General features: G+C 34.6%; 1 protein-coding gene across 2 annotated transcripts in view; it reads right to left on the minus strand.

Moving 5' to 3' along the window:
• The window catches only part of LOC145276955 (uncharacterized), a 285,323-nt gene that overhangs the window by 36,919 nt on the left and 227,914 nt on the right, over positions 1–20,490 (minus strand). For both annotated transcript variants that reach the window (XM_080128475.1, XM_080128476.1), the window contains 2 exons: positions 18,057–18,149; positions 942–1,006 (listed from right to left, as the gene is read on the minus strand). In XM_080128475.1, the coding sequence (XP_079984601.1) occupies positions 942–1,006; positions 18,057–18,149 (158 nt within the window). The remainder of the gene's footprint in view (positions 1–941; positions 1,007–18,056; positions 18,150–20,490) is intronic.

A 20,490-nucleotide genomic window follows, 5' to 3' on the forward strand; every position in this document is an offset into this window, starting at 1 on the left:
AGTAAAGGTCAGGCCCAGAAGCTTGTCAAAACTATCTTGCAGAGTATGACAAAAAATGCAAAGGATTGTGTAAGAAAGTGACAAACTCTCATATAACTACACACTTCAAAGACACACAAAGGAAAAAGATTCATCTCCAAAGTTCTAACAAAGTACACAAATTTGATAGTAAAATAAATAAGCAATACTGCCATAAGCTTTCCGTATATTTCCTTCTTGTATTTCTTAACCTTTCGACAAATTTTAACCAACTTCTGAAGGAATCAAAAAACATGCATATAGTCCAATCAAATATGTAAAGCGCACATTTTAATGTTGATTCAAAAATATGAATTGGATTTGAAGGTGATTGCTCAAAGGGATCAACTTTGAAAACAGAAGAAAAAAAAAAATTTAAAAAAATACTAGTTTTATTTGGGTGATCCGTAACTATTTCGATATTGATAAATACATGTTTATTCTCATCATGTTCGGTTTTATGTCCATTTTACATGCTAGCATGCATTAGACTGCTTTAATAAATTAACTTCCAAACTTATTTCTGACTAGGTCTTTATGTATCTCTCTTTTTCAAATCCATCCTTATCACTTTCTCTCATATTTTCCTTGACCTTTCTTGTGAAATGAACCTGCTACCTCAACTGTTCTACATCTACTAATTCAAGAACTCTCATCCATTCTTCAATGTGACCAAACCATCAAAGTCTCCTCTTCTGCACACATTTCTCTATACGGTTCAATCTTCTGAGTCATGAGATCTAAACAACAACAGTCCTCAACCCTCACTGGCCACGTTTCACTTCCATACATCATCACACGTCTTCTACTGATGATGAATGTTTCTTATCGTGTTGAAAGACAGAAAAAGCTGAAATACAATGAATTAAAATATCGTCTCTCAAATAATTGTCTTTAAATAGTAAGGTTTTAATACAACATACCTTTTCTTTAATTTTATTCACTTTCTCAAAAAGAAGGTTTTCCTTTAACTGAAGAGTATGACAGTCTGCAAAAAGAAAAAAAAATTTTGTCATCATCATCATGATAATGAGTAAAGTCACACAGTATGAGAATTTTTAATATCCACTTTGTCACACGATCCCCTTTCATACACGTCAGTTTCATTTTTTTTTTTTTTTTATTTATTTAATACTAGCCTAGGTACCTGGCGTTGCCCTGGTCTTTGAAGGTGTGTGTTGAGAAAAAAAAAAAAAGGCAGGCTCAAACTTGTACCGCAAAGGAGGAAAACGTGACAAAAAAAAAAAAAAAAAAAAAGTGACGTATTTGGTGTTGCGGTGGCTATTCAATCGAAAAAAGGAGATGACTTTCAAAAATATCAGCGAAAAATGAGATCCCTCCCGAAGGGTCGAGCTGAAAAACGATACTGATCTCGTGAAAATCTGTCGCCTCTGTCAAAAGTTTTAAGCAGACATACATACATACATACATTTAAACAGACAGGTGAGATTTATATTATAGCTTATTTTCTTACTCGTGTGATGGCTAGTTATTATTCCACAGCTTGTTGAATGATGTCATTATTTCAGCTGTCCAATTTAAGAATCCATTATTCGCTTATTTTAAAGAATTGAAACACAACCTTCTTAGAAGATAATTTATTTAATTTTCAATACTCAATTCCTTAAAACAGTGATCATAAAAGATTTCATAAAGAATAAAAGCTTGAATCTTCATTCTATTCTAATTCTTTAACCCGTTCTTATTTTGGCATGCTTTTTTTTATGAAGAGGTGGGGGGGGGCAAAAACAGCAGAAAAACTATGATGTGCCTTCAATAAGTTTCTAGACTTGTTTTTTTTTTTTTATATGGGCACTTTTATTAATACACACATAAAACTCTACTCCTCTTTCAAAGTAATCTCCTCCGGTTGCAATGCACTTGTTGTACTGTTCCAACAACTTCTATGAAAGTCTTCTTGTGTGAGCATGTCAATGACTAGTCACAGCCTTTTTCATCTCAATTGTCTCATGACAGCCTTAAGCTTAGGGAATAAACAAAAGTCACAGGAAGCTATGTCTTGACTCTATGGAGGGTGAGGAAATATCTTGATGCCCATCTTGGTCACATAGTCTGTGACAAGAATGAAGTTGTGGACGGGTGCATTGTCATGGTGGAAATGCCACTGACCCGATTTGAAGAATGTTGGCCTCTTCCAAATGAATCTCTTCCTGAACTCCCTTAAAACCTCAACATAGTATTCCTTGTTAACTGTCTGTCCAGTGGGAACCTAGTGTATGTAGATCATGCCTGTGCTGTCAAAAGAGATGATCAAGTTTCTGGGTGGATTTGCTCTGTCTTCTGGGGTCTGAGAGAGCCAGCATGCTTCTACTGGGAACTCTGTCTCTTGGTCATAGCAGTAGATCCAGCTTTCATTGCAAGTCACCAGAACATCAAGAACTGCGGGATTTAAATTGATCAGCTCAACCATCTCCCTGCTGTCATGACGTCTTTCTTTCTGATCTTCTCCAAGTACCCTTGGGACAAACTTTGCGCAAATCTTCTGCATCTTCAGTTCCTCACGAATATTGTGTGTACAGTTCCTACACCGACATAAAACTGTGCACTTATTGTCTATAGATACACGTCAGTCCTTATCCATGAAATTCTTGATTTGGCCAATCAACTCTGATGTTCTGACTTCCTTACTCCTCCACACCTCTCATTATCCCTCACAGACTCCCTGCCTTCCTTCAATCTCTTATGCCACTTAAAAACTGATGCTCGATTCATACAAGATGGTCCAAAAGTAGCCTGAAGCATTCCATACATTTCCGTGCCATTTTTTCCAATTTTAAAACAGAATTTTATTGCATATTGAAAATCGCGTCAGAAAGAATTTTGTTTTGAATTTGCTACAGAGATAAAACAAGATTACAATTAAGGATGGCCTAAATGCTTTCTTGTGTAATGAATACATATACATTCAAGAACAATAACTCTGGCATGTCATCATCCACACTTTAAAAGGGTTAGCAAACCTAAAACAAATCATGAGTATTATGACAAGCAAAATGAAGGAAAAGAGGAGAATAACATGTGAATGTATAAAATTACAAAAAGAAATATATAGAAACAAATGGCTTGTTTACCAGTGGTAGAAAATAAATAAATAAATATACAGTAGTTCTGAATAAGAGAATGAGCAAACTTAAAAAAAAACAAAAACATTTAATTAGAATCACGCCATGTTGACAAAATGTTTTTGTTCGATTTTTTCACTTAAAATGTCTTTAGAAGTTCTTGAAAGGGTTCTTTGTGGGCAGTTGTGAAGTTTTTTTTTGTCAATTTGCGCTGCTTGTCTAACCGAAGACCTTAGAATTTTGACTTTTCAGGATATACAGGGGTAATTCAGATTGCTACAAACAAATATCGACTTTAAATTTATCACTGACAACTAGTTTGAAAGATACAACAAAATTCATTATCCCATATTTTCCTTTATGTTGTAGTTTTGCCTGGCAGCCATTTTTGTTCTTGCTTTAGCAGCTAAGAGAAACTGCATGTTGTGCGCATGTGCAAACAAAGAAAAATAAAATAAAATAAAAAAACTTTCTGAATACGAAAAGAATTCAGAGCAATACTTCCTTCTCCAATAAAAAAATATTTCCTTCTTCAACGAATTAAAAAATGTTTCTTAAAAAAAAAAAAAAAAAAAAAAAACCCAAATAATTAAGAGCAAGGAAACTTTCATAAAAAATAAAACTTTTTTCTTCTTCAATACACAAAAAAAAAAAAAAAAAAAAATCAGAGTCAATACTTCCTTCTTCAATAATAAAAAATATTTCCTTCTTTAATGAATGAAAAAATGTTTCTTCAAGAAAAATTAAAAAAAATTAAGAGCAAGCTGGTTGAAGTCTTTAAAGGAGACAATTACAGGTATTCAGTAAAAATAGTGCACTTCTCGTCTGCTGCAAAACTCAGACAGCGTTTGCACATGCTCCATGAGCAACTTCCTTTCATTAATTAACATGGCAGACAATTCAAAATACTAGAAAATATTGCACACTGAATGCATTAATACTAAAAAAAACAAAAAACAAACTACTTGTCGACAATAAATTTAAAGGCAATATTCGTTCATAGCGAGCTGGATTACCACTATATATCCTTAAAAGTCAACATTCTAAAAAGGTAGGCCTATGGTTGAACAAGCAGCGCAAATTGACCTTTTTTTCTTTTTTAATTTAATTTTTTTTTTTTTAAACCAGGACATGTGCATGCATTTCTGTTTGGGTAGATGTGTATGCTTCTGTATGTACCAGGGAATCTTCTTTTATAAAAAAAAAAAATGTCAAGTATGTCCTCGTAAGCCATCGATTTTGTTACGATTCAAAGCTTTAAATGAAGGATGTAAAAATTGTCAAGATGCTGTGAAAATGTAGCATCATAGCATTGAGGCCCTTCTTCGATGCAGCAAGAAATTCCAGAAGACCGATAGGTTGCTACTCACAAATGCTTATAGAACAGATGTATATAGTGATACTATCGATGCCCCCCCACCCCCAGTGTTAGCAGTATGAGAGGAAATGGAAATATAATAAAAGAAAAGAAGTAGATTTATCAAGCAACATAAGAAATAGGAAATAGGGTTGGTGACAAGACAATATATAGAAAGTTGTTAGGGTAGGCAAAACAATGTTGACGTGGGATTTGAAGTGTTAAAATTAAAGTTTTACACTGCCGAATACTGTTTCATGCACAAAAAACAAAAATCTGTTGTTCTTTTTTCCCCACATACATGCAAATTAACCGGATGTACAAAATGACTCCGAGCGAGCAAAAAATCTTAGAAATCTGTTGAGTCAAGAGTTGGACACATCCGTGCCATTGATACTCCCTGACACTTTATAAAGTACATTTTTGTTTTTACAAGGCAGTCACCACTTATCAAGGCCCGGAAGCCACTCGGGGTTAAGGATTATTGCGTGTATAGCAATCAATGGGATAGTATTGTAGTAATCGTGAGTACTGGAGATTTGATAAAGTGTCTTACTTAAGGTGGCGGTTCATCAGGAATTTGTTTATGTTGGAAGACATCCAGGTTGTAGTCAGGTGGGAAACAGGCAAACGGAACAGAGTTCCACAGGCGTGCACTTTGTATTCATTCTAGAAACTATAGTCACGCATTCTACCATAGGAAGAGTACATGCATAACTTTGTTTCCTATCAATCAGGTTTCGAGTTTGAGTGTTGCACACGCCACCCTTGGTTGCTTATTTCCATGACTGTTGTCACAGGATTGTTGGTCAAAAGGTAGCAATGTCAGTAACAGAACGACGGAATAATGGATGTAGATATATTTAGATTTGGTTTGCAGGCACTTTGGAAAGTGGCTGAAGTTGTTAACAGTGGGAATGGTTTGTGGATGACATAGTTCTAAGTTGGACACTTAACAACAGAGTTTGAACTCTGACGAAGACAGCTCATGGCTCGAGGCAGATGGTGAAATGAATTGATCAACTGACTAACAAACGCAGACTCGACAGTAGATATAGATGTGGACTTTAACATTTAGGGGGTTGATGGCGTCACACACACCCATAGTGAAACGAATATTTACAGAAAATGTCAGAGTCTGTGTTTTCTTTTATTTTTCTAGTATTTTATTGTATTTTTGAACTTTGCTTTTGTATAAGCTGTATTGCTTGAAGAGGTCTCTAGTTACTAGTAACTAGCTGACCGAAACATGCTCATGACTGTGTAGCAACATATTGCTGCTTATGTAAAAACAAATAAAGAGTATACCCTGTTCTACTTTGGTATTGAGCATTCTTGTATTAACCTCATTAAACTTTACTAGTTACTTAAACTCTGGAAAACAATAACCTTAGAATATATATGTATAGGGACATAAAGAAAAAAATCCAACAAACTTAGTTCAATCTCATAATTTATCTAGGTCGCTATAGACCTGAATAGTTCATTTTGTCTGAGGAGGCCCGTGCTCTGAATCAAAATAAATTCGGAGATTGGACTAAATCTGTGTTGGATTTTTTCTTTTTACCCTTATGTATGCTGTTTTGCACTGAACTGTCACACTTTAGATTTACTACAGCAACTACCTGCTCTTTTGAAAACTAACAGGGAAACCCGACATTGTCTGGAATTGAATGAAGATCAACAAATATTCCACCCTCCCATATTTTTATCATCAAAATCAGCTACATTGCCCATTTTTCAAACAAATCAATATATTGCCTATTTTAGTTAGGGACCCCCATCCAACAGTGTACCAGGAAAAGGCCTCACATGCCTTCTCGCAGTGACAGGCCACAATGCATTGTAGTCTACATTGCAGTGTAGAGAATCTACAGTGCAATATAGGCTACAATGATTTTTTTAAATTTCACACAAAAGGTACTTGACGTGTCTGGGGGGTGTTCTTACATAGGTTTTGTATCGAAATGCATTCGATAAGTATTGATAATCGAAAAATTCCGATTAAAGAAGGAAATTTGATTGTGATCAAAGTTAACTTTTTACAACCTAATATCACAAGTGCATTTGAAAAGTTTTATCACCGCACAAGCAGATAGGCCAAACCTAAAAAATCAATTGTAGATTCTTTTATAAGATAAGGGCGCATCAAAATGAATGTTTCCTTTTAAAGCACAATTGAACCATCATACTTGACTGTTGTACGTTTAACTTTAATCCAAGTGATTTTGTAAAAATAATTACATAAAATCAACAGTTCATTCTTTGATAAAACAGAGCATGTTCAAAATGAATTTTTTTTTTTTACATAGGAGTCGCCACTTATCAAGGCCCAAAGGCCACTCGAGGATAAGAGTTAATGGGTGTACAGTAGTCAATGGGATTATAGCATAGTAATCTAAAGTAGTGGAAACTTTGTAAATTGAATTACTTAGGGGAATGGTTCATCAAGAACTTGTTTATGTTGGACTTGAAGGCAATCAAATTGTGGTCAGCTGGAAAGTAGACAAACAGAAGAGAGTTCCACGGACATGCAGTTCTAAGAAAGAAGCTTTGTTCATGGAAAATATGTTTGATTTAGGCACAGATAAAGAGTGTGGGAAATTATTGATAGTGGTTTTGGCTAGACGAGTATTTTTCGTGAAAGTTTGGCAAGGGGGACCATAGATTGGAGCTCAGACGAACACTTGCCATGAAAATAATGATAAAGCAGAGACATGCGCGCGACGTCTCTTCTGTGGGAAAGAGGTTGCAGGGAAGAGAAAAGGGCATCCCCCACTAGGCTACAAAGTCTATTTTGAACTCTGTCAAAGCAGGATAAAATGCTTCCAGCAGCTCCTACCCAGATGTGGCAACAGTACTCTATCATTGGCCGTACCTGGCTTTTATATAGATAGAGAATTGCAGCAGGAGTGAGATATCTACTGGTGTGGAGAAGGATCCCACTATTTTTACAGCAACCTTGGCAACGGATTTGATGTAGGTGTTCCATTTCAGATCAGAAGTAACGGTCAAGCCCAGAAGTTTGACAAAACATGAAGCCTCTCCAAAACGAGAGCCATTCATTTCAATTGATGCCATATGGGGATCAGAGCGTTGATGATGTAAAGATAGAAGCTTGGTTTTAGATGCATTAAACGTAACCAGTCACCTCTTTCCCCATTGTACCACATGCTCAAGATCAGACGAGAGAGAATCAGAGAGAACTTTGTCATTTACAGCCTGTGATGTGTTGCCACAGATGGTAGTATCGTCAGCATAAATGTCAACGAATGATCTTAGGATGTTATTTGGAAGATCATTAATGTAGATCAGGAAAAGAGTTGAGCTCAGGATGGACTCCTGAGAAACTCCAGCATTAATACGGAGAGCTTTTGATTTCTGCCCATCAACCACTACTCTTATGAACCTATCCGAATGTTTCTGTTCAGAGCACAATTGAATCTTGGTACTTGACTTTTGCATTTTAAACTTTAAGTGAACCCATTATTTGCAGATAATTTTATAAAACCAATAGTACATTCTTTACAGGAAGTGATAACAGATTTTAAAGGAAAAGAAAGGATAAATAAAGATCTGGACAAAGGTTACTTTGGAAGTCAATTTCTATAAAGCTGTCCAACATATGTCAGCATGTAAAAAAAAAAAAAAAAAAAAAAAAATGCTAAGTGATTGACTATAGTTGAGGGCAGCCTGAAGGTTTCTTTTTTATTAACTGCTACACCGAGATGTAGGGGAGGGCATCATTCCATTCCCAGAATTACTCCACTTGCCTCTTGTAATTCTGAGTATTTAGCGAGGAGGGCATCAAGTAATAATTTTAAAGTTTTTGGTATGACTTGACTGAGGACTGAACCCTGATCTCTCGGTCCATTAGCGAACACTCTTACCATTATGCCAAATCATACGGTTAAATAAACCAATGCTAAATCGAACATGATTAGGATACATTTCAGGGTATATGTAGCCTCGTAAACTAAATGTAGCCTTACCATTAAAAAGTTAATATTTAGGTGTATTTGGGTCTGTTTCGAACGAATATTACATCTAAAATTATTGCCGGCAAGTAGTCCTTATGACATTAATACCTACATTTTCTGATGTATTCCTTATAAATTCACTGGTTGCCATTTTGAACATTGTTGTTTATAAATCAATCTGGCCTTATTTTCAAAAAAAAAAAAAAAAAAGTCAACATGGTATCATTAATATAAAAAATCTTTTTTAATTAGAGGAGATTTGCCATTAAAGAGTCCTGTCCGTACAAGGAAATAAAAAAAAAATTTTTTTTTAAATTTTTTTTACATGGGGGGGGGGGGGGGGGGGGGTTGTAGATCATTTTTATTTTTCGCTTTTTTAGAGGATAGGGATTCAAATCTGTTTTTTGAGCTCATTTATAATTTAATGGAGGAGGGGCACTCGGCCCCCCACACACACACACACACACACAATAAAATTATAAATTAGGGCAAAAAAAAAAAAAAAAAAAAAAAAAAAAGAGAGCTCGGAATCCCCCCACCCCCAAAAATTAATGAAACCGATTTTTAAAAACGAGAATTGACTTGTAAACAACAATATGCAAAATGGCGACCATTGAATTTATAAGGAATATATTGAAAAATGTAGGTATCACGAGAACTACTTACCAGTGACAATTTTAAATGTGATAATCATTGAAAACAAACCCGAATATCCCTAAATTTTTCATTTGGTCTACCAGGCTACAAACACTCATTTTAGTTTTGTTTAATCATGTCTGCGTCCTCAATCCGAACAACTAGTCATTTTTTTCTTTTTTAAATTTCGTTCCAGCAACTAATGATACAAGATTTACCGGGGAATGCAAAAGCTAAAACATGAACGTGAAGACTAAATAACTTTCTTGAATGTCCATATTTGTTCAGGTTTGGCCGAGAACGAAAGCAGATTATGTGTTGTCCGTTCCAGGAATAGGAACATGTCAGACTGGAAATTACCACTCGAGTTTCGAGATGGAAATATCCACTTGAAGTAAATGGCAAATCAATATTGTCCAACTGTTTTGTACCGATAGATTTATACCAAGACTTTCTCATGAAACCTTGTTCCTGTATTTGCCGTTTGGCAACACTCAAGACGGTCTTGCATTCAACCACACAAGTTGCGTAAACCTAATTAATAAAAGTGAATGATTGCTATTTTCTTGTTTGGTTTAGTTTAGTTGTTTTGTTTTATGGCATATCAACCATTTTGGGGTTGTTTAATGCCAAATGCCATTAATTTTGGGAAAACGTTTTTTTATGCTCCATATTTTTAAAAATCTTCAAATATTTATTTATGGTGTTTGTTTGACTGTTTTGTAGAAGAAAATTGTTGTTTCCGTTTTTGACATTGCAGAACATGATTGATGGAGGAGCTAATGTCTAGGAGGATAGTATCATAAGAACAGAACATATACTACACTACTCTCCTCCTTAATTGAGCATTGAAAGATAGTACACTTATCTGAGATGCTATAGTAAACTGAATTGATCATTAAAAGATTGTAATAGTATAGTTTCAGCTTAAGAAAAACAGATAGGAAATATCCATTAGTAATAGATATTGGTGTGTGTGTGTGTGTGTGATTGGTGCAATGGATATCACCATTGACTATGAAATTAACTATGTCAAGTTCAAATCTTATCAAACAAACCCAGTGTTGTCCTATGCACTAATACCATTAGAAAAGAAAAATAGCAACTTGTGCTTAATTATTCATATACAATGAACTATTTAAAATAGGTTTTGTGTGCAAACTAAGCCTAACATTATATCACCCCAATGTAAAACTAATTGTTCGTTTTGTCTAATTTTTTTTTTATAGCCGACTATCAGAACCTGTGTCCCGGCAATGCCTGGGAAACTTTAGAAATTCAAGAATCGCAAACCCCAGAAATAAATTGACTGGAAAAAAACACACTTTTCTTTATCAAAATTACTAAGTTTTCATGCACAACATGAAAAATATCTGTAAATAGAAAATTTAAAAACAAGACATTGAATTAGAAAACAATAAAAACTAATAGTGAATTAATGAGATGTCCTTTTGCAAAGCAATATGTAAATTAATTAATCTAAACACGTCGATCACATACACATGATTATTATATTAGAAAGCTATTCTTCTATTATGAATATGAATTTGCATTTTAATCTCAATGATTTGGTTTAGTCATTTTGTTTTATAGCATATCAACCCTTTTCAAGTTATTTAATGCCAAATCCAGTCATTTTAGTAAAACTTTACGTTTCAATTTCTTTATATCTTCAAATATTTATTCATGGTGTTTGGTTTGGTTGTTTTGTAGAAGAAAATTGTTGCTTTGTTTTGGACTTTCCAGAATATGATTGAGTTTTGCAACAGGAAAAGACACAATGACATCAATGTTTGATCAGGAAGCTGGTATCTGCACATAACTTGTGCTACCAGATCAGGCTATGATAAATGGCTGAACTTTATAAATATACAGATCAACAAATCTTTAATGCTGAAATACAACAGGATTCATGGCATATCAAACTGCTATTTTACTCGTACTTGGATGGAATTAAGGGGTTCATACCTTTTCAAATGATATTAGTACAATAAGTGAATTTACTAGATTTAACTGGATGCAAACATGGTTACAACATTCAGAGTTCACATTGGTAATAAGCAGGCCTGCACACCCCTCTCCTACTTATTTAACATCAGTTATATTTTGTCCAAGGTGGTGGGGTAGTCAGATGGTTTTTGATATTTCAAAAGCTCACACTCCAGTGCTCATGGTTCAAATTCTACTCTGTACGATCCCATCCAATTATTTGCTTCCAAGTTTTCCTTGGCTGAAGAACCTTCCTGCTATTCAAGACATCCATGCATCCACAGTGGTTTACCTAGGAGGATGAATGCTCCACGTGACCATACCAGTATTACCGATCTATCTTTAGGATAACCTCCATGCTTGGCAAATGTAGTGCTTTCAGCAAATCCATCAGCTTAATAAGCTGTGTTTTGTCAGATTTCAAATTGCAGATTCATATAACTGTGAATTTGTCATCACACTGTAGTCAGGCAGGAGAGGGGTGTCATGTTGTAACACCACCCTGGGCGGGACCTCATTGTACACACAAGCAAGAAAATGTGCATTAACTGAAGTCCCAGTGGCTACACTTAATTATCTAGTGGTGGACCTTTCAAGGGTGACCAGAATCTCACTGGTCACTGGAAAATACTGCTTGGATGCTCGGAACACACAAAATGTGCCCAACCCTAAATCTATGTGGCAACACTTCAGCCGGTTGTACATCGCTTTAACTTCGTGCCGAGTTCTCTTCTCACAATAGCTTGGTCTGTGTCTTCACTGTGTAGCGCCAGGGTAGATCTGAAATCAACTGCACCTTCAATTCGACAGGTAATCAACAAATAAAAGAAAAACCAGTGGTTATTTTTCTTAACAAAAAAATAATTATTCACTGAAAGTTACAAAACTCTGATCGTTCATAAGTTGTGACTCTAAATACAAATTCTCTGGCACTGGTGGTTTCCAATAGTAAAGTCAGGCTTGTCTCTTTACAATCTAGATTCAGTGCCATAGAATAGAGAGAAACTTAAGTCAGAGGTTTCTCTCTGACTGGTGTGAAAACCACAGGCCGTTGGCAGTGTCTTCGACGGTATTTTTGCCTTTCACTATATTGAAAATCAGGTGAGCTTAACCCCGCCTCTGATTTCCAGAATTCCATTTCACAATTCTCAGAAAATTTACCACAAGCAGTTGTTGAAATTATCAAGTTCTAAAAAAACTTCCTTGTCTTTTTCCTAAATCTACCACTCCCAACAGGAGGATTCATTGCCTTCACCCTCCATCACTCACATGAGAGGGTCCATCCTTCATTTGCATAACCAAGGGTGTTTTTCCTAGTGCAATTTCATACGAGTAAAAAAAAATAAATAATTTGGTTATTTTTTTGGGGTGATCAAATTCCCTGGACAATAATTAATAGACACTTGACTTTGTTTCCACTATCTTGTTTTTCTTTATCCAAAGAAACTCATACCATCCAACCTATATTTCAGGTGGTCTAATAATAATTTTTGACAACCCAGAATTTGGTTAACTGCTTTTCTTCACAGGGGAGGCCTATTCAGATGGACCTGTCAAATCACTGATGTCTGACATTCTTTTGAGATACCTTTATATTGGAATGTCTCATTTTCAGTTAGTGTTCTTTTTTAATAACCGTTTTTGTCAACAGAAATTATCATGACAGAAAAAAGATTTCTTCTTTATCAATATCCACAAATAAGTGGGTGCGTGTATTAAATTGATATCATAACAACCTTTTCTTAACAATGCTCTTTCTTTCCATCATCATCAGCATCACCACCACTACCACCACTGCCATCCTCATCACTGTCACATCCAATGACACTGTTACAACATGGTACTTCTGACAGAACTGCTATGCAACATACTCCAGCTGTAGAGGGAGACAACTCTCGATGTAAGGGGCTACTATTATGATACTATGAATGCCACACACACGGCGTAAAAGGACCCCGGAGAGCATTAGGAAGTGATTCATTAAAAAAATGGAAAAATCTCAAATATTTATGAAAGTTTGAAGCTGAATTAACTTTTTAACTCATGGAAAGATAAATTATTTCGCGATTTCGCAAAATGAAGCCAGACATTTTTTTTTAATTAGAAAAAAAAAGAAATTTTTTTTTAAAATGCATCCATTAAATTTACATGCTTAGCAATGAAAATCTTATTTAAAACTAAGCGTGACAGACCAAAAGGAAATGCTTTGTGAAACAACAGTGCAGGTTAAACGGTTGGCTTTTATTTCACCTTTTCCTCCTTCATGTTACAGGTTCGAGCCTGCCTGCCTGCCTGCCTGTCTACTACGGGGGTTTTTTTTTTGCACTTGCATGGGTATTCGCTGCTATTTTCATTTTTTTTAGGGGGTTGGTTATTTTTTTTTTTCTCCGTTGCTCAATACCATTTCTATAAAACCACTCCACACCCAGGCAATGCCAGGAACTCCTGTTAGTCTATTATATAAAGGGGACTTGTGTGCATGTGTGTGTTTGTATGTCTGCTAAAAACTTTTGTTATCTGCATGGGACTGGGTTGAAACTGGTACCATCTGAAAGGGCAATGCCTCGGATGTAAAAATTAGAAAAATAGATTCGCTCTGTGGCAGTCAACTGGACCATTTTTTGGAAGGGGAGTACTTTTTCCTGTGACTTTTTTTGCAAGTCACACACACGTATCAAACTAAAACTATGTTTAAAAAGCTTATTTTGCAATGTCATGACGTCATAAGCACTCGTGGCCATGTGGGCAAACACGTTCGGCCGTAAATTTTGCCTTCTTTCCCTCTTTCATGTTTGAGCCAGACACCACGGCTCATTTTTTTTTCTTTTATGACCGCACACGCACTCTCCGCTATTTTGATTGAAAGAAAAAGTTTTGATTTATTTCAATATCCAAAGAATAACTTCTATTCGTATCCCTTCTGCCGAAATATCTGGTGGAGAGGTTGTCACATACTTTTTTTTTGGGGGGGGGAGGGATTACATTTTCATGTTTTTATCCATTTTTAAGTATTTTTTATTTTTGAAATTGTTGTGGGGAGTAACGATGGAGTTGACTATAATAATGAAAAACTACTCAATATCCTTAGTATAACAGGTGTGTCCAAACTGACCTTCATGTTGACCCAGACAATGCTGGGTATCCATGCTAGTTAATAATAAAGGAGATGGGTGTGAGCTTAAAGAAAATGGCTGATGGTAAAGTGGACATTCATTCTTATTATATCGACCATCACTATTAAATCATTTTATCAGCCAAATGCTGTGATATTATGCTTGCAGTATTTTTAGTTTACACAGTCACAAAACTAAATCAGTCCATTGTAGCTGATTATCAGCTGCAAACTGAACCTTTATGCAGAGAGAAACTGTCAATCAAAGAAACACTTCTTCAGTCAGTGTTTAACCTTTAAAAGCCTTTTTATAGGAAGCTATCATCAGAGAAGCTGCCAACATCAAACTCAGCAGGTCACTCCCTTTTACCTGTATGCATTCTGTAATTCTCTTAGAGTTATTAAAAAACAGGACCGAGGCTTTTGAATGAATGACTGACTGACTGACCTAAGTGTAACCTTTAATTGATTTGGATACAATGTTTGGTGATATTTTCATGAGCCAAGACTAAGCATTTCCTTTAATCAATTTAACATCATTACTCATTGTGCCACATGTGTGTATAATATTCAGGTGGGTGAGTTAACTAGTATAAATTAGCAGATGATACGCGGGTACAGAGAGTTCAAAAGACAAGGATTTCTAAAAAAGTATAATTTGTGGGAACGGAAGTGAACATAGAAGAAAAGGGAAGTGATGTCATAAGGAAGTTTGTTTTATTTTACGGCATATCAACCATTTTGGTGTCATTTAATGCCAAAACATTAATTATAATGTGCTAGATGTTGGTTAGTTGTTTTTGGTCTTTCGTGTGGAATCTTTTGTTATATTTTGTTGTATATTTTAATCTCTTTCAGGAATTCAATAATTTTTTCTGGGTTGATTTTGTTAAATATCTCCTTTAGACTATTCTCCTGGTAATGCTTCATTCGAGCCTGTTTGAAGTCCACACAGCCCGTCAAAGTATGATGTACTGCGTAGGGCTCCTGACATTATGCAAATCGACACCTCTTCTCCTTTTAGTAGATGTGAGTGAATGACATGAGTGTGACCTATTTGTAGTCTAGTCATTATTACCTCTTCTCTTCTTTTCTTGTATCTTTAGTTTGGAGTTTTGGTGTTACTTTGAATAGTTTATTCTCTGTGCATGAGTTTGAATGTTGTTGCCATTTTCTTTTTATATATATATATATATATTGGGGGTTTTAAGTCTGTATAAGGGATTTTTCCCATTGTATGGTTTTGTTGAAGTGACTCTTTTGCTACTTTTATCCACTTTTCTGTTCATGTGGATGTCGACGTGGCTTGAAATCCAACAGAAGATTATGTATTTATTCACTGTTATGGTGTTTACATTATTTAGGAGATTTGTAATAAGGGGATTTATCATTTTCTTTCAGTGGTATGAGTATCGATTGAGAATCTATAAGATATTTTTTATGGTTATCATTTATTATATCTAGCGCCAAATCAATAGCAGACACCTCTGCACTAAATACAGAAACCCCATCCGGGAGTCATTGTCTTAATTTTTTTTTTTTATGGCTAGCTGTGCATCCTACCCTGTCTCCATCCTTTGATCCATCTGTATAGATTTATGAGTATTCTTTATATCTATTTTAGATATTAAGCAGTTCTCCATGGAAGGTTGAGGGATGAGTTTTTGTTTTAGAATATTTACTCAATTTTAATATTATAGCTGATTGTTCAACCATCCAAGGTGGAGTTTCTGAGTTGAGAGATTCATGTATTTTTGTTGTGTCTATTTCGGTTTCTGTGAGGAAGTTCTTTATACGGAGGCTGTAGGGTTTGATAAGATTTTTTTTGTTGAAAAGGTGTATATATTGTGGATGGAAAACACATTGATATGCAGGGTTTGATAGACATGATACGAGATTTAAGTAATATTGTAGAGCTAGTTATTATTTTCTTAGGGTCAGTGGTGGTTCGTTAGTCTCCATATACAAGCTCTCCACTAGAGAGGTTCTGAAGGCTCCCAAAGCCAATCTCAAACCATTGGTGGTGTATAATATCCAATTCCTTCACATATGATTTTCTGGCTGCTCCATATATGTAACATCCATAGTCAAGTTTGGTTCTAATTAAAAATTGATGCAGTTTAAATAATGTATTTTTATCAGCACCCCATCAGTGTGTACTAACACTTTAATTGCATGGTCTTGTGACATTTTGATTTTATGTATTTTATGTGTGGTATGAATGCCAATTTCGTCTCAGATATGATGCCCAATTATTTGTGTTGGTCAATGACTGGGATATTGTTATTGTCCAGTTTCAAGGTGGGGTTGTGATGGAACTTTCATAGTTTACAGAAATGTATGCATTTTGTTTTCTCTTCTGAAAATTTGAATCCATTTTATGGCCCATTTACTTATCTTATTTTGGCAGAGTTGGAGTTTGTGTTCGGCTGTTGGTATATATTTTGATCGATAGTATATGAGCAGCTTGTCGATGTATAAAATGTAGTTGATTCCTAGGTCTATCTTTTTCATGATATTATTTATTTTTATATTAAAAACGGATAGAGTGCTTCCTTGGGGGAGACTTATTTCTTAGTCTTTTTGGACTGAAAGTATGTTGTCCATCTGTACTTGAAAGAGTCTATCACTTAAAAAGTTGCTAATAAATGCTGGCATTCTACCTTTAAGTCCTAGGTCGTGTAAGTCTCTTTTGATGCTGTATTTCCAAGTAGTCTCATATGCTTTTTTGAGATAAAAAAAATTGCTATTAGGTGTTTATTAAGTGGTCGATGGGGCTTCTTTTCCTAAAACCTGACTGATGTTCTGGAATCAGGTTTTTGTTTTCTAAGAACCAAGTTAATCCTTCATCAACCATTCTTTCAAATGTCTTGCATAGACAGCTAGTGAGGGCAATGCGTCGGTAGTTTATTGGATCTGTATGATATTTTTTGGTTTGGGTACTTTTTTTTTTATTTTTTTTTATTACATTTTCACCCCAAACAAGGCACATTGCCACTTTAATGTAGGGGGCTACTATCAGAGGAAACATCTACTGGGGTACTATGTAGGGATTAGGGCAGCGAGATGTTGGTTCACGTTGCACTTGAACTTATGCATGTCAGTACAGTTGGGGAAGCAGTGACCTGGAATGGAATTCCAAAGTCTACCAGTTCTGGGGAAGAAACTACTGGAGTAGAAAGATCTTTTACATCTAGGGATCTCTACAGTGTGGGGGTGGGATTTTGCAGCTTGTCGGGTCTGTCGAGGGTGTTCACGTCGTGGGGGCACAAGTGCTTGCAGTTCTTCAGAGCATTCACCATTATAATACTTGTAGAACAGGCAGAGGGATGCAACGTTTCGACGATGGGACAGAGGCTGAAGTTTTGATGTCAGTTTAGGGCCTATCAGATTTGCGACTCTCTTTTGAACCCTGTCAAGGAGCGAGAGACTAGTAGCCGATGCACCGGCCCAAATATGACAGCAATACTCCATACATGGGCGAATAGTGGCCTTATAGAGGTACAGGATACTTTCGGGTGTTAGAAGTTTTCTAGCACGGTTATAAAGTTCATTCTTCACTTAATAATTGGTTAAAATTTTGTATTGATAGGATAATTACTTGTTTTTTTGTAGATTTTTAAAGAGAGACTTCATCAAAATTACTTTCTCCTTTAGTTTTGGCCGTATCTAGATTAGATAGTTCAGTTCTATTTCATCCATTTGTTATTGAAACAACTTACATGTTTTTTTTTAATTTTACTGTGCTGTGTGAAATACGTTTATTTATCATATAAAGTAGATTTTTTTTTACTTTGCATCATCATTATTTATATACGTTAAAATAAACAAAGTTTGACCTTCCAAAACAAATACTGAAATAACATGAATTATTTACATACCAGATTCTAGTTGAGCACAATACTTGATGATCGTGTCACCAATTTCTTGACATTCTTTTTTCATAGTGCTAGTTTTATTCAGATTGGCTAAATCTGGAAAAGAAATATTTAAATTAGTTTAAATATACAGTTTTTTATAATAGAAAGAAAAAAAAATTTTTTTTAACAAAATGTCGGATCTTCATGTCCCTTAATCCTTTCTCTTGGATTAAGAAAATATGCATTGTGATATGGAATTAAATCAATAATTAATCATTTTTATACCAGTAATAAATTTGGAGTATGATTGTTGTGTTTAAGAGCTGGATAATATGGATAACTGAAAAGAATTTTTAAAATATAGCAGTTGAGAAAAATAATTTCCTCTTGTTATAAGGAAAACTATTTTACCTAATATGCTATAGAAATAATTTTAAGAAATAAAAATAAAGTTTCATGTTTATTGTAAATATGTGTAATTCTAAATTATTAATTACTGAATTAAATAGAAAAATTTACATTTTCATTAAGGATATAAGGTTAAATCTCTTTAAATCAGTAAGGAAAATTGTTTTTTATATTTAACAATACTCCTAGCCAGAATAAGTACTTCCAGAAAAAAAAAACTAAAGTGAAACGCATTGCATCCATGTAAAGAACATGGTGCAAGGATGAAAGGAAGAAATTTCCAGTAAAAATTAAATATTGAGTTGTTAGATTTAAAAACTTTGAAAATGGATAAGATATTAGATCTATATAAATAATACATTTTATAAATTCTTTCAAAGATAAAATAGTAAAAAAACAAGGCTACATTTACAACAACAACAACAACAACAACAACAACAACAACAACAACAACAACAACAACAACAACAACAACAACAACAACAACAACAACAACAACAACAACAACAACAACAACAACAACAACAACAACAACAACAACAACAACAACAACAACAACAACAACAACAACAACAACAACAACAACAACAACAACAACAACAACAACAACAACAACAACAACAACAACAACAACAACAACAACAACAACAACAACAACAGAAATGATTATATTAAAGGTAGTTGTAGTAATAAAGAGAAGTGCAAAATTCAGATTGGCTAAACCTGGAAAAGAAATATTCAAATTAGTTTAAATATACAGCCCTTTATAATAATAAAGAAGTTTTTTTTTGAAAAACAAAATGGTGGATCTTCACATCTCTTAATCCTCTCTCCCTTGAAGAGCATAAAACAAGAAAACATGTATAAAACTAAACAAATAAAATAGAAACGAAAAGGTTATGTGTTGCTATATTGTTGGTTCCAGGAAAGCACTGAGTAACCCGAACGATTATTATGATTGTTTATGTTTGTAAAATAGAATGTTAGAAAATAAGTATCGAGGTGAATTAGGTATTTTAAAGATAAAATATTTAATGTTAGAAATGTATTGGGAATGTTAAAACAGGAATGTTAGCTAGATAAACAAAATGTGTAACAGCTGATTTTATTCTTTGGTTACATGCAATAATGATGTAATTATGAAGATAGTTCTTTTTTTATATATACACATAGAAATTAATCAGTTGGGAGTCAGAGTTGAAATGAGACAGTCGAACTGAACAAACGAGGTGGTCAGCTAGTGGCTTGGGGGCTGTGGCCTCTGTATGCTGGCAAAGCTGTCAAGTGTACAATATAGTCAGAATGTAAGAAACAAGACAAGCGTGAAACTTTCGAAGTGGGAAAACATTCTGGGAATAAAAGTTGCTGAAAATACAACCTGAGACTTCTAGTTGTTTCCTTGGGATGAATCTTCATTGCAGCTTTTGTAGATCCATAAAACAAGACCCCAAAATGATCAAGGTATGTTTCCCCTATGTGCCATATGTACAACCCCACCAAACTGTGTTCCATCCTTTTGTATTGTCTGTGTTTTATGTTCACACGTTAGACATGCATCAACTTGAGCAACATTATGAAACTAGACCATCACAAGCACTAAAGACTCTTGCATGCACAACGAATTGCAGATAAATGCAATTAACATTACTAGACAATGATAGATACACAAATATTTATGTGCATATATATATATATATATATATATATATATATATATATATATATATATATATATATACTCGTTATATACACATCCACCATAACACATTCATTAAATAGGGCTTGTTTATATAAACTCCGACTGTGAAACATAACACAGGGCAACAATTTTTTACTTTTTAAATGTTGTCTAGATTTCTACAACTGATTTAGGGTATTTTGGCACTGTTGAATCAGGAAATAACATCCGCTTCTCTCCATCAGTTCAAGTTTTTATGCTAGATTGATTTGAAAAAAAAAAAAAAAAAAATCATATCTTGTGACAAAATCGATTACATTTTTTGTGGCTTTACCAGCTGATTTGGGTCAATACACATCATCCTAAATA

This window comes from Euprymna scolopes, chromosome 5, assembly GCF_053919585.1.
Source record: "Euprymna scolopes isolate OS-2025 chromosome 5, ASM5391958v1, whole genome shotgun sequence".
NCBI lineage: Eukaryota > Metazoa > Mollusca > Cephalopoda > Sepiida > Sepiolidae > Euprymna > Euprymna scolopes.